This window comes from Diadema setosum, chromosome 21 (assembly GCF_964275005.1).
Source record: "Diadema setosum chromosome 21, eeDiaSeto1, whole genome shotgun sequence".
NCBI classification, from domain to species: Eukaryota; Metazoa; Echinodermata; class Echinoidea; order Diadematoida; family Diadematidae; genus Diadema; species Diadema setosum.
The window spans coordinates 3,815,282-3,840,824 of NC_092705.1; the positions used below are offsets into that span (position 1 = coordinate 3,815,282).

The window sequence follows — 25,543 nt, forward strand, 5'->3', positions numbered from 1 at the left end:
ACTGAGGAAGTAGTTAAATCCGCAAGATCTTTCCTTGATCTTCTGCCATTAATATGCCGTTACCATGGCAACGTACTTTCGGGTACTGTCGAAAAATGCGTCTTGCACATCTACAACCAAAGGCACACATCTGTACCAAGTTTCATGGAAATTGGGCAAAAACTGAGGAAGTAGTTTGCAACACAAAATTTTCCATCATTTTGGCTCATAATATGTGAGCTGTTACCATGGCAACATACTTTTTGTCACTGTCAAGAAATGTGTCATGCTGACCTATATCCTAAGACAAACATTCAATATGAATTCCATGAGAATTGGAAGAACACTGATGAAGCAGTTTTGCAATGAAGCATTTTGCCCTATATTTTACCAATAACATGCCGTTACCATGGCAACGCACTTTTTGCCACTGCGGAAATATGTGTCTTGCACATTAACATATTCAGATGAACATCTGTACCTAATTTCATAAAAATTGATCAAAACCTGTGGGAGGAGTTCGTGACGCAAAATTTGTACCCATTTTTGCCCATAATATGCTGTTACCATGGCAACGTACTTTTGAGTACTGTCAAAAACTACGTCTTGCACATCTACAACCCAAGGCACACATCTGTGCCAAGTTTTATGGGAATCGGTTGAAAACTGAGGAAGTAGTTCGCGACGCAAGATTTGTACCCATTTTTGCCCATAATATGCCGTTACCATGGCAACGTACTTTTGGGTACTGTCAAAAAATACGTCTTGCACATCTACAACCCAAGGCACACATCTGTGCCAAGTTTTATGGGAATCGGTTGAAAACTGAGGAAGTAGTTCGCGACGCAAGATTTGCAACGGACCGACCGCCCGACCGACCGACCGCCCGACCGACCGCCCGACCGACCGCCCGACCGACCGTCCGCTGATTCCTATATACCCCCTTCAAACTTCGTTTGGCGGGGGTATAACAAACACTGAAAAAAATCTAGTTTCTTGGACTTGGTGGGTCCAACTTACCGGCCTCAACCTTCTTCCCGTCCCGGAGCTGATCGGCCACCTGTCTTGGAAGCATGGAATGAAGCAACATGTCGGTTTTCTTCTTCTCCGCCTCCAGTTCGCCAAGGGCGAACCTCAGCTCCTCCTACGAGTGGTGATAGCAAGAGAACATATAGAGTGGACTCTTTGTAATCTCTTTCGCTTATTTGAAACAATTGAAAAGTTTGATCGTAAAATTGGCTAATAAGCGCCACTTTGTAATATCTTAAAGTAAGTCCATCATCAGATAGAGCGAAATAGAAACTTTCCAATGATACCTAATACCTAAACAAGTGATGTTCTTAAAGTTATAATGAAATAATATCTTGCATCTGCAATGCCTGTTTCGAAGACCTTCAGAACATGATACACAGTATTCACATTCACGAATCTTTCGCGAAAAGTAATGATTTGCGAAAGTAAAATGCCCGCGAAAGGTTTTGCCAGGGATACACACACATTGAATGCCAGTTGCCATTCGCGAAAGTGTCATGCCGCGAATATGTCTAGTTTTGCAGGTTGCATAAGGAAGGTTTGAGGCCCCTACTTCAGTATTCTCTACTACAAGCTCTCCCCCTCACCTTTTTCTGCTCCAGTTGCTTGCCGAGTTCGATCTCGGCCAAGCGCTGGTGGTTGAAGAGGATGAGGTCGCGTGTGATGTCGTGGAGGGGGATATCGGAGAGATGCAGGTTTCGCTCCTCCAGCTCCTTGAGGCTAGCCACCCGGGGCGAGCAGGCGAAGAGCATGGCGTCGATTGACTCCATCCAAATCATTTGACCTGCCAAGGATTTTGACAGCAAGAGAGTGCATAGTATGTATGGAGAGTCGGTCTACATTCATTGGTATTCATTCGATATGCTACCTTCTTTCGGATTCGCCATAGGGGAATAGAATTCTGGAGCCGAGAAGGTCACGTCTGACTACGATGAAACGAGAGAATCAGCTCTTTTTTTTTTTATCCTTTTTTGTCCAACAGGAAAACAGGTGCAACTCAGACAGTAGGAATTTCTCCTCGAACAATGGACAAGCCTGGAAGCCATAATCACAAGATTTTAGATAGGTGTTGGATGGGATTATTGCATGGAATTAAATGTCTGGTGTGAGTATCTGTGTAAGTCTGTAACTGGATGGATCCATCGATTCATATTTTCCACTCTACTGTCACACCCATAAATGAATTTCAAGCGTCTTTTTCTCCCTCAAAAGGAAAACATGATAGAAAAAAAGAATATAAAATAACTTCAATAAACGGAATCTTGAAACTACAAAGAAATGCCCAGTGTAACTTGTCCAGCACTTCCATTCCTGTTGGTAAAAATTTGAAAAGTTATTATTTCATTACATTTAGCATCATGTTACTAAACTTGTACCCGTGGCTGCCAAGGTAATCCAAGTACAAGAAGAACATCATGCGTCTTCTGCTACTGTAGATACAGTGGATTGTACGTGGTGATTATCAAACAAACCTCTTGATTGTTCATACGCACGTGTATGAACAACATGACTTACCTCTAAGCTGCAACATGGGCTGATCCGCGCCCCACCCCGGTATGATCATCTCTCGCTTTGTCTCCAGCACAAACTGCATGTTGATGAACTTACGTATACTCAGCACACTCCACTCGATCTGGGGGTGGAGCATATTGAACAAAATGTCCACGGTTGTGTCCTCCATAGTTCTGAGTTTCGGTAGCGCCCTCTGTATGTGCACACCCGACTGGAGGAGCCGAAGTTTTGAATCAAACACGAGGTGGTAGGGAAAATACTCGCAAAACATACGCTGGTCCAGCCAGAGTTTCTCGGGGTAGGATGGCGAGAAGTTCCCGTACACGTTCGCAAGCGACACCAGCGAATTGACGTTGAGGGTGGAGGGTCTTTGGTTGTTTTCGGTTTGAACTTCCATCTGTCTCGTTACATGCTACGAGAAGAAAAAGAAATGTGAAGGATTGACGGTAAATTTGCATTTTTCTTTTCTATTATCAATGCATGACAGCAATCGATACGTAATGGAACGGTACGGATAAATATGTGTGCATTAAACCACAAAACATCGTTTATATCCATACTGTGTATCTATACTCTACATGAAGTACTACCGTAAATACTACCGCCCCCCCCCCCACCCCCTAGATAAGGAGAAGAAGAAAAACAAAATACTCACATGATCTTCGTCCTTTGGTGGCAGAAATTATCAATCAGATGAAGCCAATAGTAGAAAGGGGAAAAGAAAAAAGACATTACATGAAGTGACGATACTATTCATTTCATTCGTATAATCGTGTTAAATAGAGCTGTTGACATTAAGATCCAGTAGGTCATTATATTATGCGGGATGTATGAAACATTTTGATTCCTACTCCTGGGCACTGTTTCATGAAAGTTGTCAGCCCTGACAGTGTTAGTCTCTGACACTTTCAGTGAAATCCTTGTCTTTCATTGGCTGAGAAGCTCTGGTGTCTGACTGTTACTATGGTGATTGTCAGAGACTGACAACTTGTCAGGGCTGACAACTTTCATGAAACGGTGCCCTGATGGCAGATGTGCGTGAAATGACGTAAGGTTTACGTAATTGTGTAAATGGCCGTTACAATGACGCATGTGAGAATGTAAAAACATACCAAATAATTATGCCAAAGGAATGGTTATGAGTATATTGTACGACTCTGTGACGAATGCCCTAGATCTACTCTTGTTGCTTTTTTGATGATTCACTGATTTTTTGATTTTTTTTTTAATTAAGATGATTGGCGAGAATCCCTTCTTTGCCCCAAATTTTAAGTTGATGTCTTTGTCTTTTATGGGATGTTTTCCCAAAATACTTCAGGTCTCGTGTCTAGGGCTGACGTCAGAATAAGATCAGAAACAAAAGAAGAGCAAGTTGTTCACATAGCTCTGTTTGACATTGTTTTTGTTTCTGACTAATACTTTCTCTTTTTTTAACACCAGGCAGTGGCCACATTAATATTATTCAAGTTACATAATGATTACGATCGATACTTACGCTATAATTTTGACCCTGCCTGAAAATAAGTCGTCAATATCGAAAAAAAAAGGACATTGTATCTCGTGGGCTAATACTCAGTAAAGTAAAATGAAACTGATCTTTATTCTGCATGCACTTTTTATTGATATTTCCTAATCGGGGAGGGGAGCTCATGTCAAAAATTGTACATGTCAAAATAAAATTCTTTGGTTAACAATTGGGTAAACATGCCCGATTACATGCACAGCAAAATCCATGCTTCGATTCTTCATCAAAAATAAAGAAAAAACAATCAAATAAACAAACAAACTAAAGAAAAAAATATTACATCAGTGACTATGATATCTGTTAATCTACTCATAGTACTTCTAGAGCCTAGTATTTCAGTCTTCGAACTGTGGTTTCTATTACAAGCACTTACTATATACTATGAGTTTGAATGGGTTAATGCCATTTTGTTATTACTCTCTTTCGCTAATTATGCGCCTTCCGGAGAACGGTGGTTATGTTGGGGCTAAGATTCTACGTCTAATTCGCCTTTTATTATTATATAGCGTCTAACAAAGCTTCTGAAACATATGATATCTTCTAGTTAGTTTTTAACAGAAACAGTGGTTATGGTTAGTATGTCGCTATATTCAAGAACTGATAGTTGTGCAATAAAGTCACACTATATATTCCAGTACTCTGCCCAGCATCGCCGCTTAACGACACGCGATGGAAATAATAAATCAAAGACAATTCAATGATATTTCAAGAAAAGAAGAAGAAAGATAAAATGAACGTTTCTCTGTCAACACAAGAATCCTGAGCCATTGCGCAGCATATGAATCATTTACACGTCTGTGATTTCAAACAAACAGAAAAAATGAGCTAGATTTAGATTTGTTACCTCGCGTAGAGAAATATTGACATATTATTGCCCTTCATCGGCGTTATTCAGTTGCAATAGAAACAACTTAAGGCAAGAATTCACAAACTTGAATGGAGAAAGATATAGTTAGGTGTCCAAGAGATTGATTTGCGGCATCATAGAGGCGTTATTGGGTTCGATCTTGGCTCCGACCCTTTCCCCACCAAAATCAAAATGAAACGCGGAGGGGTTATAGTGTGATTAATTGCCTGGGTAATCGTTACCACCCCTGGGAAATCTGAGTCTGCTAAATTGATGAGGAAACTCGTCATAAAGGGCAGTAAAGAGTGATTACACATATCGCGGTAAAAATGGATGATCGATAACTTGTGGAAAAAAAAGTAAAGTCTCATGTAATGACAAGAGGCGAATCATGATTAAAGGCATATAAATGGGTAATGTTGGTGGAATGTAGAGGAGGGTAAAATGCTCTATGAATGATCGTGGTTGCTTGGACGTGATGTATCAGATTGGAAATGGTCCGATTACATTTCCTGTCATTTAAAGCGCCAGTAGCATCTCCCAAAACGTTTCCCTGTGTCCTATAATCTACCAAGATACGTAGTGGGGGCTGAAGTCGTTCGTGAAAAGTGTTTCTATTAACGTTATACCTCATTCAAAAACAAACAATAAAACAATAAACAAAGTGAAGTTATGATCTTTTAAAGCCTTATCATAATGGATTTGTTGTAAGACTATTTTCAAGTTTAATCCAACTTGAAAAAAAAAAAAAGTTGAAGTTTGTTTACTAGCATTTCTATTATTATATTTCCATCATTAGTTCCCGTTTGTTTTTTCGAGGAGGAGCTTTACCTATAGCAAAATGCATCTCGATATCCGAGAATGCTGTAGATTGAGATACTTGCGAATTTGACCTCTTGATTATGGTAATGATGTTAAATAATGATAATTATTTCAAGAAAATATGAATAATAGCAATTCGGAAGCTCTCGAAAAGGCCCTATCACAAAAGAATACGTACGCAATCTAGCAATTGTTCATTATAGAATTTCAGCTATTTTGGGTGATGTCTGAATAAAATCTTTCATCCCTTTGTAAAAACATCACTGGATATTTCCAAAGCTTTTATAAACCCGACGCCATCCCTTTATATATCGTCGTCAGACATTTTTCTCTCTTTGATCTGCTCGTGTAATAAATCCTCAAACTTTCTACTTCTTTAGATTTATTTCATCATTTTCATATAGCAGAGCTTACTTGAACAAATTCAAGCAGGCTTATTGTAAATGGTTGTGAAAGAATGTAGGTCGCGAAGGTGACCTTATAATAGTGGAAACGTGCACGCAGCTCTGTGCAACCCTGTATCTCCGCTTATTCGTCGCACCTTGCCACGTGGTGTGAGAGGTGATGACGTAACTCACCCATTTGTAAGGCACCCATGCTGATGACGTCACGGATAGGTTATCACCATCCATGTTCTAGCGAGAAGGGTAGAAGTGAATTCATGTAATGGTACAGATCCAACCAATTATGATGAGTAATGTTACGTACTGCGTGCATGATGGCCTTGAGCGAGCACACTGTGTCAGGTCCACACACGTGTTAATTCGTCCAAAAATTATCGCAACTGTGCGACGTATTCTTTCGTTGGTATTGTTGTGCCTCTTAGGATTAAGATTTTATCACTATTGTTATCATCGCTAGTTTTGATGGTTGATGGTGCAGATGTCATATACAAGGATCAAATCTCCAATTTCTCGTTCTACCATGTTTTCCCAGGTATAAAGTAAAATTATTAGATAAGTAAACCCAAATTTTGGTATCAGGACTTATTAACAAGCTGTGGACCGTCTACAAGAGTGCATGGGATGGAGGTAATTCAATGGACGTTGCAAAATATCCGTTGATGGAGAAAGAAGTAGAAAACAAACTAAAAAACAGCGAGGAATATTTTTCCGAGAAGGATATGACAACATGCATTGAGCACTGAAAGAGACACTACACTATGCGCGATACAAAAGCGAAAGAAAATAGAACAATGTATCATGCAAGTTCATTTTGCCATTAATTCAGAAATTTCGTCATTAAATGCGCATTGATTGAAAATGTAGCAGTTTAACCTCTATGATACTACGGTATAGAATTCAACTAGTCATTCTCCTACAATCACGGTACTGCGTATGCTGGAATCTTATTCATTTGCGTACAAAGGCCCACTGTAACATTTTCAAGACTAAACGTACACTCCATTCAATAATTTATGTAACGTGAAGATTGGGCAGCAATTGTTTTGAGCTCAAGGAATGCTTCTAGGTACATTGTTCTTGTGGTAACTAACAGCAAAATAACAGGTGAAATAATAATGACAAGTAACTAACAAGGAATTGTTTTGCATGGTGACTTGTTTTGAAAGGTGATCACACAATAAAATTGTGCCTGTGTAGTCCAAAGGGGGGAAAGACGTTCAACAATCTCTACGACACAAAAGAGTGGGCCTTTTGAATATTAAGGAGGTCAAGCAATTTTCGGTATTTGAACAATTACATTGTTTGTAGAGTATAATAACTTGTAAGCTTTTGTGCACTCAAGAAACTAGAAAATTGTGAACGTCGTGATGAGAAGACTAGCTTCATAAAAGTGTTATTTCAAGGCAAAATGAAACTGGACATACCCATTGTTGGACTTGATATGCAGGGAAAAAATATTCATTCCTATATCTATTATACAATACACATTGTGTAAAGTAACTTTCATCAAAAGAACATCGAGAAAAGTTGTCACAAATTCACTATCATTTAAGTGGGATGAACTGTGGTGAACGCAAAAAAAAAAAAAACAAAAAAAAACCTCTGAGAAAAAACCCAAATATAATCTGAGTGAGGAAATACAAAAAAAAATCAATAAATGAAGAATCAATAACTGATATATTTGTAAGAATTTACGTAGGGACACAATAGTACAACTGAGATGTCAAGAAATATTGAAGATGTGGTCCTACTAATTAAAATCATGCTTCCTATGGGGGTCATAGCTACATACTATCAAAAGAAAAAAAATACAAGCATATTATGATGATGTTAATGCACTTCTAAAGATCTTTCTCATGCTCCTACGCCAAAATTTGGGTTGGATGGGAGAAACAAAAATCAATTCTCCCTCCTTTTCCCTCCTGCTCCTCCTTCCTGCGCCCCTACCTCCTTGGTTATCTGGACTGTTGGCATCTCCGATTTGGTCGGCGTCCTGGCCGGCGATGCGTCCAGTTTCCTCATCTTCTTTTGGAAGATGGCGAAGGTCACGTGTTCCTTCTTTCCATTCCGCTCCTCCTCGTGCGTCTCCTCTAGAACATCCATCCTCACCTCGCTGTGGAAGAACTCCCTAGCAACGGCCCGAACGATGCCTGGGCCGTGCAAAATTGATAAGATACAAGCCCTTTAGGTAATCACCGTCCTATATATAAAACAGTACATCTTGAATTATAATCATAATGTTATAACACAACTTTGTTCTCTTCCATCTTCTTTTAGGGAACGGTGCCTGAGTCTTGCAAAACGAATAGAATGAAAGCGCTTTGAGAATTATCAATACCTCATAATAAATTTTAGCTTTCTGCAACTTGTTATGTCATTACCTTTCTTATTTTTGCGTTTATTGTACCTGTGTCATGGAAAACGAGTAGGATCTGAGCGCACTGAGTATGTACCATCTTACGTAAAAGTTCTAGCTTTCTTTTAATGTTATCATCTTTTTTTATTTTTACTATTTTACCACCATCTCGTACGAGAACGGTACCATGATTATGTACAACCTCTTTGAAAACTTCTTACTTTCTACAACTGTTTAAATGTTATCATCATCTATTTTTTTGTTTTGTTTTGGTAGTGTAAATATTTCTTTTTCGAGAACTGCACGTGAACTTCAGCTTCCTCCCGATTCTTAAATGATAACCACGATAACAGTATTTTTATGGATGTGTATTTGAAGGGTATAACATTTTTCTATGTTCCACAAAGGATCAGAAGAGTTTGATTACGAAACGGGTTAAACTTCATTTTAAAGTCCACTCCCAAATAGAGCAAAAGAACACTTTTCCACTTATGTCTCATTTGTTAAATAAAAAAGAATATTCTCAAATTTATAATTAAAACTGTCTTATATTTGCAATCATTTTCACTACTGTTCAGCATGTTTAAATTGCAAATATCATATAAAACTGAAAAGAACGGCGTTAACTCGTATTGCGATGAAATTCTTAATAGAGTACATTATATTTTTTTTCAACTTACTGTTTTAAACAATTCATAATTTTGTCTTAAACTTCATGAACATAGTGTCTATGATTGATTCTCCCATTGTCGCAGCAGTAATGAAGGACTTATACAATTTATCATGAAACACTCATAAGATGGATTCGCAGTCGTTTCAAATCGGAGGCGTGCTCGATTGAAAAATTTCAGTAATGGGCATTCTCTATAGACACTCGAGACGTTTCTTAGCTCATCCATCCACGGGCGTCTTAATCGATAGTGTTTGATTTCGCGCAAATCGTCAAGGACGACATTTAGTCACGTACAGAGGGAGAAAAAATCAATTCCAGCAACAAGGGAAAAAAAAAATAAAAGGCGCAGCAAACATGTGCACATTTAACAGCTGAGTACAGAGCAAACCGGAATGAGTCATGCACATTTGTAGTGTTGTTGTTGTTGTTGTTGTTGTTTTTTTTTCATTTAGTGATTCGTTCGGACATCATTGTTCGCAAATGGACTTACATTGCAGGTATTGTAAGGACGCGTGTTAATGGCAGATAATACAGAGCAGAGGGACAATACCTGGATTACACTTTTAAAATGTATTTTAACCGCAGGGATTTCTGAGGCTCATATCAAGTTTCATAGAGCTCATGTCATAAGCTCATTGATTTTGAAAATTGCCACATGCTTGCATTCATGATATCAGAACTGGGGGAACATACATATTTATTTGTACTCACGATTTCAATTCTTTAGTCTTATACGATTTCTGTTAACTCTACACATTTCATACTCTTTGTCCATTATCCTATGCCACCTCTGATATCATACAGCAGCGAAAGTAATGTTAAGGATGACGATGGTGTTGTTAATAAGCAAATAATCAACGTTGGTGAAGGTGATGGTACAAACTACTAGTATCACTTCCGAGGCCATCTGGATGTAGCTATCTTTCCGTAGCGCAGCTGAGGAAAGATAGCGTACACATTCAGATCGCCGGGGAAATGATAGTTAGTCTCATTGCCTGAAACTAAAAGATGATTATATTCCACATCTAAAACCGTTTTAGCTGTCTTTAGGTATCCTTAGGGCTTAGACTACGTAGTTTACTTTATAGACGTGTGCGCATATTTATGACAAAACAATGAATTTGCTGCGCGCATCGCGCGGCACCGAAGTGAAAGTGCGTTGCACTGTGGACTATATAGTCCACAGTGCAACGCACTTTTATTTCGCGCGTACTCATCTCGCGTTAGGACTGTATGGACTGAAGAGATCAGCGAAACAAAAGGGACTATCAACACAGAGTGTAACGAACTTTTCTTTTCAGGTGATGTGATGGGCAAAACTATGCTTTATCACGTGATCAGCTCTTGACCACTCTTATAGCAAGATTCTTAGTATATGGAATATAATAATGATTATAGATTACATTATTCATACTACTCACATCAGCAAAATTATCAGTTACATCTTTAACGACCACGCTAATCAATTTTAGAAATCGTCACGTTGACACTGTCTGCCATATTAACCTCAATACCCAAATAACCTCAATATCCCAATGCATTTTTGATGATAATTTCCATAATAGAAAAAAGAAATTCCATAATCTAAAATATCTAAATCGGACAAGTATAATCATGGGAAAGCACGATTTTCTGGCAATGTGCCACGAGCACTGTGTACGTCGAATATGCCTGAAAAAAGGGGGGGGGGGGAGGGAGAGCAAAAGAAATCGTACCAACAACAATCGGATGTAGCCCCTTCCTGTGTGAATAATAGTGAAGAATAAGTGCGTCGTCTGACGCTCTTCTCTCGCATCTAAATGAGGGCGCTTCCATCTTCTTGTAGGAGAAGCTGAGGTACGAGTGGAGCGCATCGAGGTTCTCCAGAAAACTCTTGAGGTTACCACCGAGGACGCGTAGCATCTCATCGTAGCCCGACCTCTGGCAGAAGGTGAAGAAGAACTCGCCGAACAGCTCCAGGATTACCGGAATCGGCTGGCCTGGAGTTGAAGAACGAGAGATGGAGAAGAAGTGATAGAGAAAAAGGATGAAAATAGAGCAGAGAAAAGCGGAAAGGGAGAGGGATACAGAGCGAAAACGAATGGAGAGGTGCAGACGTTGTATACATTGAATGTTGTGATTCATGGTGCATAATCATCTACGACAGTTTTTTTTTTTCTTGAATGATGAACAAGTTAATATCTTGAAACGAGGCAACTGCATTCATGCGAAAGCTTGCTGAAAATCACAAGTGAAAACAGACGAACTTGTACGAACATTTTCGATCGTACTGGCATTAAATATTGATAGCTGCACCGTATGTGTATGACGTCACTTTGTCATTCACGTCCATCTTCTTGTACGTGAGACAGCATTGATTCTACTTTATACTGCTACACTAAAAATACGTGTCTCCACCAAGTCATCAAGGAAATTTGTTTTGCACGAGTCCACGCATATCAATGATACAGTGTATGTTGCTTTGATTTCACTGTTTGCATGTAGTGAAATCACGGAATTAGAATTATTTCCTCACACCTCTTGCTTTGCCTAAAGGTCAGTTTCGAAATGTATGGTATTCTGCGTACCTGTACTCTCATGCTCAGATTGAAAATCTACATTCATCAGCTATTGCACTTGCTTATGAGCTGTGGAAACTCAGCAACTTAACCCTAACTAGGCCGGGGGGGGGCCTCCGAGGCCCCCCCCTCAACGTTCCGCGCGATGTATCGCAATCGCAGAAAGCTATCGCCGCGACGTTTCATGACTTTTTTCTTTCGAGTCTCGCGCATCTTTTGACACCAAATTTGCGACGCCCGGGCGCGCGGTTCCGAAGTTACGCATAAATATGTACATGCATGTCAGACCAAAAATTGCTCAAAAACATGAATTCGTGTACAATTTCAATGCAAACTGTGCTTGCAGGCAAATTTCATAAAAACATAATTATTTTGGTGTTTTATTGATTAAAATCAATGAATAACATATTTTCTTGTTTGGAGCGATGTCGCGAACAAATTTCATCGAAAAAACAATGAAAAACATAAAGTCGAAAAACAAAGAAATACATAAGAAATTCAAAAAACAATAAAATACTTAAGAATTTTTTCTGATATCACAATTTTTTTCATTACATTTGCTAAGGACACTAAAAAGAATATTTACACAAAAAATGTGCCTGTTTTGAGCTTTATTTTGTGATTTATACCAAATAGTCAGATTTCACGCATCATTATGCATAAATTAGCATAATTTAGCATAAATGATAATTTTTTGAAAAATTAACTTCCTGGTATTTTAGATTACATCATAGGCAATGTGTGTGCCAATTTTCGTCGCGATCGCGCGGTCGACGGCCGAGATCTGGAGGGGGGGCCTGGGAGGCCCCCCCCCCGGCTCTATCAACTACCTAAATAGCCCGGCCTAGTTAGGGTTAAGGTTGTTCAAAATCAACATACTATTTGATTCAATGTGAACATGTGATAATCTTTCTGAAGGACGTGTTTTTCTGCCTCACGCAAGAATGACAAACTATTTGGGTTCAGAGCTGAATTTGAATCGATGATATTAAAAAAGAAGCAGGTTAAGTCAGATACATAAAACGCCTGTTTATATTGGTGACAACGGCACGCGTACACCCAGTGCAAACATTTGACAGGAACACATAAGAATTACAACATGCATAGGAAGTTATACATCATAAAGACTGACATTGTGGAAATTGATAATTCTCTGATTGGATAGGACCATTCCTTGTGTCTGGCTTACGAGAATTAAAAAAAAAAAAGAGGAAAAAAAAAACTTACAGAAAGAAACAATAAATGTCAGTTTTGTTTAATGAAACGGCTGAAAAACAAACCCGGTAAATCAGGCTGTTATGAATTGCGGAAGATTTGTCTTTTCATGAGACACTAGACGTGTCTTCAACATGATTTATCACTCTACTTAATGCGCAGCCATGTTTCCGTTTTGGGATCACGAAACTAGAAATTGCATTTTACATTCCCTGAAACCGAGGTATTTCATTTCCGTCAGGCACAGGGAATTTCGGAATGAATGGAAGTACCATGTATCACGGCCACCATCTACCTGTTCCTTACAACAATCTGGAATTACCATAAACTTTGTTCTGGACATACATTTAACAACAAAATTATTCATACCCCTGGGAAATTTTTAGTTTTGAGGAGATTTCTCACAAGTAAAGGATGGAGTGATGGTGATTGGGCTTACCTCAACATTTTTATTGTTATGCAAATGAGGTGAAACTGGAATTTATGTCAATCTATGGAGGACAAATAAGAGTAAAAGGTTAAAACCCAATCACCATCACTCCATCCTTCACTTGTAAGAAATCTGCTCAAAACTAATATTTTCTCAGGGGTATGAATAATGTTGTTGTTAACTGTACTTACAGTTTGCACTAAGCAGTTACTTAACCGTTTATTGCCGACATAATGATGCTAATTCCAGTGACTTGATCAGAAGACCGCACACGTACTCGGCTTGCATATGCAATAGATTAAAGAACTGAAAACCCGAGTTAATTATAAAAGTGTCAGCAGAGAGTTCCATACAATTGGAATTCATAATGCCCATGATGAATAGAATGGAACAGATACGAATTTGGAATAATTATATTTTTAAAATAAAGCCGCTCTTATTTAGTCTCGTAGAATTCCTCTGAGCTAGATTTTATTACCAGTATTCCTTTGATGTTTTGGGAGTAGTGGACCGATGTATTTGAAATGATTAATTCAAGCCGAATGCTGCCACTCTGACGCGTTCGTATTTTGATGTACGCGTACGGCTGTCGAGTCCAAGTATGCATGTCACGTATGTCTGTTTAATGACATCGGGCAGCGTCGTTCTGAATGAAAGTTTAAAACCTCAAACCTCGCTCATTTTTCATCCCTTCATCTAGGCAAGGACAATACCAAAGGATGCCATTGATCGAAGATAGACGACGTTCATCTGGAAATTATTTACGCCATCTATCATTAATGTATAATTCACCCTCCCCTACCGCCTAATAATTTATAGCCCTGAATAAGTGGTGAGCGACGGGAGAACGGTTGCCAACAACAACGGCAGATTTTGGGGACATCAAGGTTTTAGTAATTAAAATTACAAAGAAAGAGTTATCGCTTTGAAAGACCCTTGACGTTATTTTAATTACAGGTTTAAACATAATTTTATGGCTTTTATCGCACACTGTCACTAATCAGGCGAAAATCCGGATCCATCTGAACGCATCAAAACATCAACCATGACTTTGGACAATGAACCATCTGATGCATGGACATTTCATAACTTTTAGGGGCTGACAACTTTAGAGAACATTCTCACTCCTTGTTTATATCAACAAAATGAATGAATGAATTTTCATCAATTTGTCTCCCTCTGCAAATGAAATTTGTCGGATTGCAACTGCTGATCTGCAATTTTACAAACATGTCGGAATAGGGAACCACGGGACTCGAACCTGTCATCTACTGCTTTCCGGGCAGCGACACTACCACCAGGCTATCCGTGGTTGCCGGCAGTGACATGATGAACTTGGAACAAATACCCTAGCCCTAAAACTTCCGACATTGTTCTATTAAGTAGTCCAAGGCGGATAAGGCATTAATGAAAGCAAGAGAATATTAATTCTAATGCACAATTCCATTCACAAATTGAAGGAAATTCACACCTCCTGCAGCCTTAACCCCTCTGATTAATATTCTCTTGCTTTCAACATGAATGACAATAATGTTTGCAAGGCAAGAGCTACCGAGGACTGACAAATTAAAAACTGCCAATCAAGGATTTCTTGCATCAGATGCGTGACAAAACACCTACCATCACCGTATGGAATGTCACATCGCCACCTGTATCGCTTTTGTTAAGCAGAGCAAGATTATCGAATTTCCCTTGTCAATTTCCAGCGTCACGCCCCATTAAAACAAAAACAAAGAAGCTGCTACAAACAAGACAAAGAAATGCCTTTCAGCAAGAACACAAAAGATTAGCAGATGGTCTGGGAATTGTTGTCCGAGATTGCATTGTATTTTGCATAATCGATATTGTACCATTCACATCCATGATCACAAGCTGTGAAATTTCGTACTGCTTTTGTTGGTCATTTAAAAAGGACCACCTGCAACTTGAGGAACTGAATACTTGCAATGTCATGCCCTCCGAGTAATTTCACTGTGTTCCTGTCATTAAAAAACATTAGCAGTAGTCACGAAGAAAAAGAAGAAAAACATCTTGACAAAGATGTCAGAATATGGTTGTTCATCTACCTTGGTCACAATGCGTATCAAAACGTAAACATCTGCCTTTTCGCTTCTTCCTGCTTTTCATTAATATTCTAAAGTTTGTGACCTTTTTTACGCTTGTATGACATCCGCCCTTCATGTTGCTAAAAATATATTACATCAGTGATCTTCTCCGCTCGTATATATCATAAAGTTACGTCAATGCAAAAGTGTGGAGTGCGATTAAGTGCTCTAGTGAAGTTGATAAGCCATTGTCACAGTCACCTGATTAGGTTAATGGCATTCAAGATAGAGGAAAAAGCAAATACGCCATTGTGACATGTTATATGCTAGGAATAATAATGATTATGGTGTAACATTATAAAGGAGTTGGGTTTTAATAGTTTAGGTTTACTTTAATTTGTGTTTTCGGAATATGTTATATAAAGGCATCGAGGCATAAGATATGTACATAACATGTTAAAACATTGTTGAGAAGTTAGATTTTCATGATTTAGGTTTATCTTAACTTGTGTGTCTTAAACGTGTTCTTAGATGTGTGCTGATCATTGTTACTTTGGATGATATTTGTTATAATGATCAGCACTATTCATCAACACTTAACACGTTATTAAACGGGGTCATCCAACGAGATCGACAACCACGAGTCATGCAGCCAACGAGTCAGACATCGAAAAAAAAAATAAACCATGAGTCATCAAGGCAAATAAGGCCTATGAGTTCGACACTAGGTAAAAACAGCCAACGAGTTCGACATTACAACACAAGCACAATTCTATAAATCAAAAATAATGATGACATGATAATCATTATTCTATATGTGTCATCAAAATAAAGATACTGAAGATCTTACCTGCCACTTCGCTGGCAGCCTTGACCAATTTGAGTGTTATTGCATCTGTGTAGGTAGTGTGTGAGATGAAACTATCGTCCACTCCAGCCTGAGTTCTGGGGGGGGGGGGGGTTACAGGGAGAGAGAGGGAGAGACGATTCAAATTTCGTGTCAATTAAATTAGGAATACGAACCACATCTAAGACATGTTTAACATACTTAACATTTATACTCTGTGGGCCTACTTAGTAGGATTTGTGACTGGACATCGCCCAAAAGGGTAATGGGATTTGTGAAAGCAACGTAACCAATACACCTGTTAAATCACTGCATCATTCAAATCATCATAAATCAAAAGTCATATAATCACATCCAACTAAAACTATAAAATCAATAATGACCAACTTTTATAGCCGTTATAAATCTAACGCTGACTGCCTAGCATTTTGACATTTATATCAGCAGTCAGTGCCCTCTGGTTATCCAGTTCCATATTTATCGATATATAATAAGACAATTCTTTTCTTTCTCTTTCGTCATGTTTGCTTAAGTTGTGTATTGTTTGTTTTATCAGTATTTGTCTGTGGATTATTTGTTTATTCTATATTTGTTTTCATTTTAACATTGTTTATCTGTCTTAAGTTTGTTATACCAGATAAAAAAAAAATAAAAATGGACTATGTCATGTCTGTCCCGGGACAAGTCTAAGCCAATAATTATGGAGAGGTGAAATTCCATCTTTGTTTCTCCTCTACTTTTTGTGTGTGTGTTTTTTTTTTGTGTGTGTGTGTTTTTTTTTTCTTTTTGTTGGTTTGGCTTTTTATTGTTTTATTGTTGGTTTTTTTTTTTTTTTTTTGGTCTCAGAACAATGCGTTTCCCTTTCAGTTTGGAAGGAGAGCACATCAGGTGAATTTAAAAGAGACACATAGATCAATCCTATCGAATGTCTGTCAAATGAATTACTTCTGGGAGCTGTTTGGTCTCCAAAGCGTTAGCTTTTCTAAATTCTAGATATTCCTAACATTTCAGCTGCAAGCTCGGGTTTCATACCTTATTCAACATGGCGACAGCAAGAAGCCAGTGATCTTCCTTTTTGCCCTTGTCAGTCTTTTTTTCTTTGTTTTCAATTCTGAGATGGGCACCGTGATTTGTGCATCAATGTTGCTTTCTTTACAATTTGTCAGACGTCACAAACAAGATTGATGTAAGATATTAGGGATTCTCTTGAGATGCATAGCGGGCTCAAATCCCCCCCCCCCCCAAAAAAAAAAGAAAAAAAAAAGAAGAGAAAATGAATAGTGGAATACTAGAATAACCAAGGCGAAATGATGGATAATAACTATTTAACACACAACACAGGCATGCACACTCAAATTATTATGAATTTTGGAAGACTGATACCAAATGGACAGCTGGTATATGAACCGTACTGACCTGAGTGACTGAATTAAGGAAATGGAGTGAATCCACGCACAAAAACGTGCGCTCACTTGTACTTCTTCTAGAGCGTGTTGTTCTTGTTATTTTCAATCTTCTTACATTGATTTATCTAGTCCACAAGAGACACTCGAGTAATTGGATCTAATTTATACAAAATTAGGATTCTGCGGACAGTGTCGGTTTATATGGAAATGTCATAAAGCTTTAAGATTAAAACGAAAGGAATAATATTTTACTGAATGATTACTATACAGTGGTCAAATCAATTTCATCTGCTGCATGAGGAAGTACGCCTTCTCCCTTGGCCATATATTCATATATATATATATATATATATATATATATATACATATATATATATATATATATATATATATATATATACATATAAGACTGATTTCCTTAGAGCGCAGTGTTGGATTTCTCAGAGGTGAAAAGTAACAGGGCCGATCACATTCAGCTAGAGCTAAAAAGATTATCTCGCTCCCATTTTTTTTGAATGGATATATACCTCTGCGCTATAAACTTCTCTTTTCTTCCTCACGAAAATATTGGTGTATAGATCATATCATAATTTATAATATTATTCAATCGTGTGTTTCTGTGCATGTGATTATTAATGATGCCATATCAGCATGGATTATTCAGGCAATATTATTTTGCTTGCTGTTTAAATGTAAGAGATATCGCTTTAGGAATGAAACCTTGGTTTTCCAGTGTATTTGTCTTGATTTGATTTATCGTATAATATTTCATCATCAGCGAAGCTCAATGACGATTTTATGTTTTAGCCACCACGGAAGTTTATATTCATGATTACAAAGATAAACAGTAGCGACGAGGAGCAAAACAAAGAGATGCAATCAACATTCAGAGTGTCCAAGCCTATGATCCTGCTGAAAAGAACACAGTGTTTCACAATGTGTTCACATAGTCGGTTATGTGAAAACGCTCAAATTGAACAGTGTGAAGATGATTTCACACTGTGGCGTGGCTTTTCACAGAGAGTTCACATAGTAATGTTGTGTTTCACACTGTGAATTGATGACTCACAGTCTCAGACTCAAAGTCGTGTGACATTGCAGTTTCGCGTTAACTAGCTGTAACTAAAGTCCATACATGATTGTTAATGTAAACAAAAACAGACTTCTAAAATGTGGTAGATTGTAAAACTTTGCAGCGGATTGGTATTTAGAAGAAAGAAACGGAACCAAAATGAAAGAAAAAAAAAAGGTATTTGAGCTAATGCACTCTAGAACTGAGTTAGAATACATTTCTTCTTCTTTTTTTTTAATACATACAAATTCCACTAGGGTCTATCTATATTTTTCTATCACAGCTTATTGCACAATCGCCTGTCATACGAGGTTTTGTTTGAATACTGTGTCCCTTTGCATACAACATGCACCACCTTGGTATAACGCGATATCTACTGGTAATTGTGTTCGTATTCTTTGGCATTATGCCCGGCGGGACCGCTAATGCTCTCTAAAACACCTCCTTAGTCTAACACGTTCATTTGATGCAACTTTCTTTTTAAACCTGTAGGCTATTAACCTCCACAAAACGCTCTAGTGATAAACGCATCGTTGGCCTAATACACCCACATTTCCAACGCAAACTATTCAAACGCAGAAAGCTTGGTCGCGTGCGAACAGCAAATGAGTGCATCCATTGTTTAATTCATGTTGCCCTAGAAAATGACAAAAAGAGGAAAAATGTCGCCCACGTATTATCGAGTTAATTTTGAATGGAGCCGACGTAGAAAACTGCGTTCTCAATTAACGGTCTTAATGGCAATCCGCCAATTCCACACGATATTGCCCCCGCGTTGGCTGTCGTTTTAAATACAAACACTAATCAAAGGCAAATAAGTATCAGTCAGGACAGGCCGGGGCCATTTTCATACATTCTGTCTAATCAACACACTGTGCTGGTTATATGCAGCTATTCAGAAAGCATTATGCCACGATATCAACCGATGCAGGATTTTTGTGTATACACTGTACCAGATTTCCTGCGCCTTGTATATACGATACTAGCTCTTCCTGTCCATCACTGCAAACATGCTAACTGTCAATCATTTGAATATCGTTGGATTAAGCGTTGTGTCACATAATATTGTTGTCATGTCAATCGTCTTTCAACAGATTTTCTACTTCAGAAATCGACAGGCTCAGTAAATTATCCCTATTCTCTCACAACAGACAGACATACCGAGATGACAAAATTCCTAAGCAATATGCACACTGCATGGGTAAATCAGTTTGAACGCACAGCACAAAAGTATTAAAGTTCCTTTGAAATTATACAAAGTGGCAATTCATTATAATTATTCATTATAAAAGTGAATTGAGAAGCAGTTCATGCAAAGTATACTGTGTAAGACCTGGATCTACGTCAATCCATCTACGTACGGCTCTCCCCCCCCCCCCTCTCTCTCTCTGTCTATCTAGACCTCTTCATAGTTATCCATCGATGTACGTATATGTGATATATCTATATATATATATATATATATATATATATATATATATATATATATATATATATAGGCGTACCTGTGTTTTGGTGCCTTGTCTGCTACCGGCGGTTTCACGCTGTCGCGATCCTCAGGCAGACTGACAAAGTGGTGTGTTGCAGCATTGAGCACTTTTCAATCCTCAACAAACTTCATATTCCCGACGGATATATACCAAACGGATATATATATATATATATATATATATATATATATATATATATATATATATATATATATATATATCAATATATACTATTCAATCAAATACAGCACTGAGATGCAAAACGCAAAGATGAAAATGTCTTTAACTCAATCGGTACGGAACACTTCCCTACACAGAAACCTTAGCAAGACCAAGTTATTGCACTATAAATTATGATGTCACGATTGGTGATATGTACTTTGCTGGACTCCGGACAGTGATTTGGGGGCAAATAGGTCTGGAGGTCGATAACGGTGACAAAACTAATATTAATTTCAATTTAAAAGTGCAAATACCCGCACGCATCCAGACACATTTACAAACGAACACAGTATACACACAAACACGCACACGCACACACACACACACACACACACACACACACACACGCACGCACACACACATCCTCACACAGGGCGTAGACATACACATCAGGGCTTCTGTTGTTGTCTTAGAAATGATGGAGAGCGCATCTTGTTCTCCAGGTCAAACAAATTAGCTCGCGTGAAGGGCAAACCTGTCATGGGCAACGCGTGTTTGGCATTCCACAAGTGTGTTCGTGCTTTCCCGCTTTTCTACATTCTTTTATTGGCGATCAATAAACTTTATTTTCCTCCTGAGCGGATTGGAAAAGTGAAATGAATAAATCGATTACTGAAAAGATGTCTGAGGACGGTTTTATGATTGCACTTTTCAGCTGTACCTTGATGAAAGAACTTTTTCATCTCCTAGGACCACTGGACCAAACCATTACGCATCGCTCGTAAAATGAATTTAGCACACTCATGAATCTCGCTGTAGTTGTGTCTGTGAGTCGCATTAAGGCATTGCGGGGGAGAACTTGCACTATTCGATAAGGATTGATTTCACATCATCTGAAGATGACGACACACCAATCAATGCCATACCATATTTGTAATGATTTATGCTGAAAAGTCGAAGGTATTCACAATTAATGTCTTAAAAGAAAATACACCTACACAGAAAGAAGAACAAAAGCTTACTGAAATGCAGATATCTTAATGACAATGGATGATATGTCTCAGAAAGTTTTGAGATACGGGAAAGTTTCCAGTGTTAGCCTCCCTATACAGTTCGGTACTTTTTCTAAATCACATTCCTTGATGGCCTGTATTTTTTCCCATCTTACTCTTCACGAAAAAGTAAACAAAATGATTCTATCACAAACAGTATCGTCCAATGTCAGTTTTGCCCATAAGTTCCAGAATAGATAGATGTATTTATAAACGATTAATTAACTTTTTAACAAACTTAATAAACTTAAAAAAAAAAAGATCGATATGGACTTAGCCAGAGCCATTCAACAGAAAATATATCACGACTTCTTTATGACATAAATCCGGCCGTTAACAGACAAAAAAAAAAAAAAAATATATGCGTTAATCTCATTTACTTAAAAGTTACAGTTGATTTTATTTCAAAAAACAAAAATAAAAACACGTCATTACCGTATGAGGGGCATTAATTTAAAGTTACTGACAAATTATCTCACAAATTGTCAAAAGTTAACATATAAAATATGAACTAAATTACATATAAAATCCTATCAAATCTCCAAGAAATAAAGTGCGGATCACTACAGGGGTCTATTCTTGGGTCTGTCCTGATCTTTTTATGAATATCAATGATTTACAATATTCAACACGTAATTTATATTATGGTTTGCAGATGACACAAGTGTTTGTTTGTTTTGTTTTTTTCGGGGGGGGGGGCTCAGATCGTGACGCCTTATTCCATCAGAAAATTGTTCGATTTTCTTCAAAATCATAAGGAAGTGTATGACTGTTAGCAAATAAGCCAAATTTAGATATTGATACATTTAGCCTACATATGATTTTGAACAATGTTGAATAATAAGATATAAATTTACAGTAATTATTTTGAACTAAATTTATAGAGACAAAAAGAGTTTAAATCGTACTTCATTTTTGTGGGGTTAAATATGAAATCTGTCGTGGAACTACCCCATTATAGTCTCTTATAAACTGCATTTTCCTACACAAAAGAGAATGTTTTTTTCAGATATTATGTAATTCATTTGTTTCATCCCATATAAAACATTGCAGCAATATTTGGGGCTTACAGCAGAGAAAAATCTTGAACGTATTCATGAATTACAGAAAGTCATTCGTTTAAAAATCAAAAGACTCAATTCAATTTTAAGTCTTTCAGAACGAAAATTCGAATCGTTAAGAATTATTTTCCATTGAGAGTGCCATCATCATGTTTGAATTTTTGTCACATTCATAAGTATGACACTATATAGGAATGCCTAAAATACACATTTTAAGGTAGTATCTTCTTCTTTTTTTCAATGACTCTATTCTTTGAAACACCTTTTCTGACATCAACCAAAAACAGCATACGACTTCACGTCAACTTGGAAGAAAATTAATCGGGATAAAATGAACCAAAAGTTATGTGTATGAAAACGTCATATTTCTCTTCTGTCTCTTCTTCTATACTTACCATATTTCTTCCATCACCATTGTTATAATTTCATGTGAATTTGTTTGATAATTGCCCTCGTCGAAATTTAGTAAGGATTGAATGAGATCGTTTCCAATACTATGAGAAATATACTAGCAATGAATGATGAAAATTAAAATAAAAGACTACGGAGCATGAAATAATAGAGGAACTCGGTTTCTTGAATTTGATGGGTTAATAACGATCGGTAGGTCAATACACCACAGGCATGTTGTCCGAATTTTCTAACGATTGTTTCTTTGTTATCGTCCAGGGCAAAGGCGTCAGAAATGTCGGTTGTTCACATTTCATCGAGCGACGTCTTGCATTCCCATAGGAATAGTATGTTTGGCCCCATGACAAGAAGCGGCTGGTCGTCTTCAGTAATATCGACCGAGAGTGGACAAAATTAAAAGAGAAGGGGAGGGGCTGGGGGGGGGGGGGGGAGCTGGCTCGATCCAGAGGGGGCACACCGGGCGCGCGCCCCCTTTTTATTATTTTTTGTTGTTGGTTAAAACAAAAGAAATAAAAAGTAAAAAGGGGACGTGTGCCCCCTTTGATTTTGTAAAGGTATCTCCCCTTTTCGGAATCCCTGGATCCCCCCCCCCCCCCCCGACGTGTGGGCACCATTGTGACTGAAATGTTTTTCGTTATTGGGGATTTTTTGGGACATGGTATATTGTAGTACGATACAGCATTAACAAGTTGGACGAGGTGTGCGCGTTCTGTGAAAAATAATCGTTTGGAATCACAGCGCAAGAAGCTATTACCCTCTCGACAGACAAAGATGGGGTGGGAGAGGGCGGCTGGGTTAGGGTTTCTGCTGCAAGTATATCTAAGGCGATACACCCGTTTCGTACTACTTTTTAATCTGGGGTAGATAGGAGAATTTTCATAGTTTTGACTCATATAGAAAATAGGATATATATATATATATATATATATATATATATATATATATATATATATATATATATATAGGCTATCACCCGTATAAGCATCTACGATGATAAATTAAGTGTTTCTGCAAATTCGATCACGTTGAAAACTGACCACTGGTCTTTAAGAAAAGAAAATGAAGGTGTAATCAAATGTTGCAATAGCGCCGACGCATACTGAACAACGCAAGAATGAAACGCAAAATGTGCGACTGCCACAGCTAATCTGAACACGGCTGCTCTGTGATTCAAGGTGCAGATATGAAAGCTTTCAGAGCCAACATACAACTAAATTAAGGACGGCCAGCGATACGTCTAATCCCTCAATCTCAAGACAGGCTCAATCATAATATTGTGCTGATCGCGAGGACGCCATTTGAACGGGGATTATGCGAAACTCTGGCGACATATTACATTCGTTGCCATGTGCGGCGGGTCGTCATAGGTATTTATGACAACTATTGGCGTGTTTACTAAGCCGGTCGGCCCGCACCTCCTCATTTTGATGGCAGTGTGGCGACAAGCTACCTACAGGACAGGAAGAGACAGCACAGAAAGCCAGATGGATAGATAGAAAGAAAGATAGGCAGAGATAGAGAGACTGATAGATAAAGAAGGAGACAAAAGGAGAGAGGAGAACGTTTAAAACAAAATCAAAAACAAGAAGAAACGGGTAAAAAAGGAAGAAGAAGACGCGTGAGAAAGGTGATCCGAGACTTGTGTGACATGAAATGCGACCCGCATGTACCTTTGGCGAAAATTTGGTCCCAAAAAGGTGCCTAATTTCCGGTTTACTGGTGGAGGATCTGAACGAGAACGACGGCAGGTCCCCTTGAAGGGCTCGTAGACACACGCGAATGAGTCGATGGGGGGCAATCGCTGCGAATTTTATCTGCCAATTTCTCATTCGATTCAGTTCCCACAGGCGAAAGTGATTTGCAGAACGTCGTTACAGTTGTCACACGCACACACACACACACACAATTATAAGGGCGAGAGAGGCAGGAAGGAAAAGAGAGATATAGACATGAGGAGAGAAAGAGATGAAAGATTATACATAAAGAGATATATAAGAAGAGAGAGGGAGACATATTATAATAATAATAAAGTAATAGACAAGCAAGCGAGAGGTTAAAATAAGAGAGAGAGAGAGGGGGGGGGGTGGGAGGTCTTGTAATAGCTACATAGTAAGATACCGACAAAGATAAACAGAGACAGAAAAGAAGAAAAAAAAAAGTAATCTGGGAAAAAACGAGCAGAGCAGACGAGCTTATGTGTCTCATATTCTGTTGATTCTCGGCTCTGTTACATCATCTGCATCAACGGGTATAATTCGACGCCCTCAACGCCCTGAAGCACGATCCAGACGAGCATCGTTTACTTGGCTTTTCGCAGACCTGTTGACAACCATACTTTACGAAAATAAACTAAGGAGCTTTGATGCGGATCTGCAGGGTGTCTAATCATCCCTGATGATGCCGCCTATTACATGTGCGCGCAGAGTATGAATTGAGCAAATACGCACGACTCCTGCGTCCAAACTACGATAAAATCCAAATCTTGTCGAGCACTGCTATAGACAACAGCACGTCGGTCGGATTTTGTTCATAGCTAAAGACAAATCATGGAAAAAAAGCAACCGATTGCTCTCGAATTACAATGATTATTAGGAATATTTGAGTTAACAGTAACATTATAATGCGACTTCAATAATAACAATGT

At 38.2% G+C, this 25,543-nt stretch overlaps 1 protein-coding gene across 1 annotated transcript in view; it reads right to left on the minus strand.

The window, feature by feature from the left end:
- LOC140244815 (guanylate cyclase soluble subunit beta-2-like) overlaps positions 1-25,543 on the minus strand; it is a 41,788-nt gene that overhangs the window by 15,752 nt on the left and 493 nt on the right. The window contains exons 3-10 of the mRNA XM_072324429.1: positions 16,249-16,343; positions 10,866-11,129; positions 8,069-8,271; positions 6,296-6,352; positions 3,179-3,190; positions 2,527-2,935; positions 1,599-1,795; positions 1,000-1,123 (exon numbers count right to left, since the gene is read on the minus strand). Of these exons, the coding sequence (XP_072180530.1) occupies positions 1,000-1,123; positions 1,599-1,795; positions 2,527-2,935; positions 3,179-3,190; positions 6,296-6,352; positions 8,069-8,271; positions 10,866-11,129; positions 16,249-16,343 (1,361 nt within the window). The remainder of the gene's footprint in view (positions 1-999; positions 1,124-1,598; positions 1,796-2,526; positions 2,936-3,178; positions 3,191-6,295; positions 6,353-8,068; positions 8,272-10,865; positions 11,130-16,248; positions 16,344-25,543) is intronic.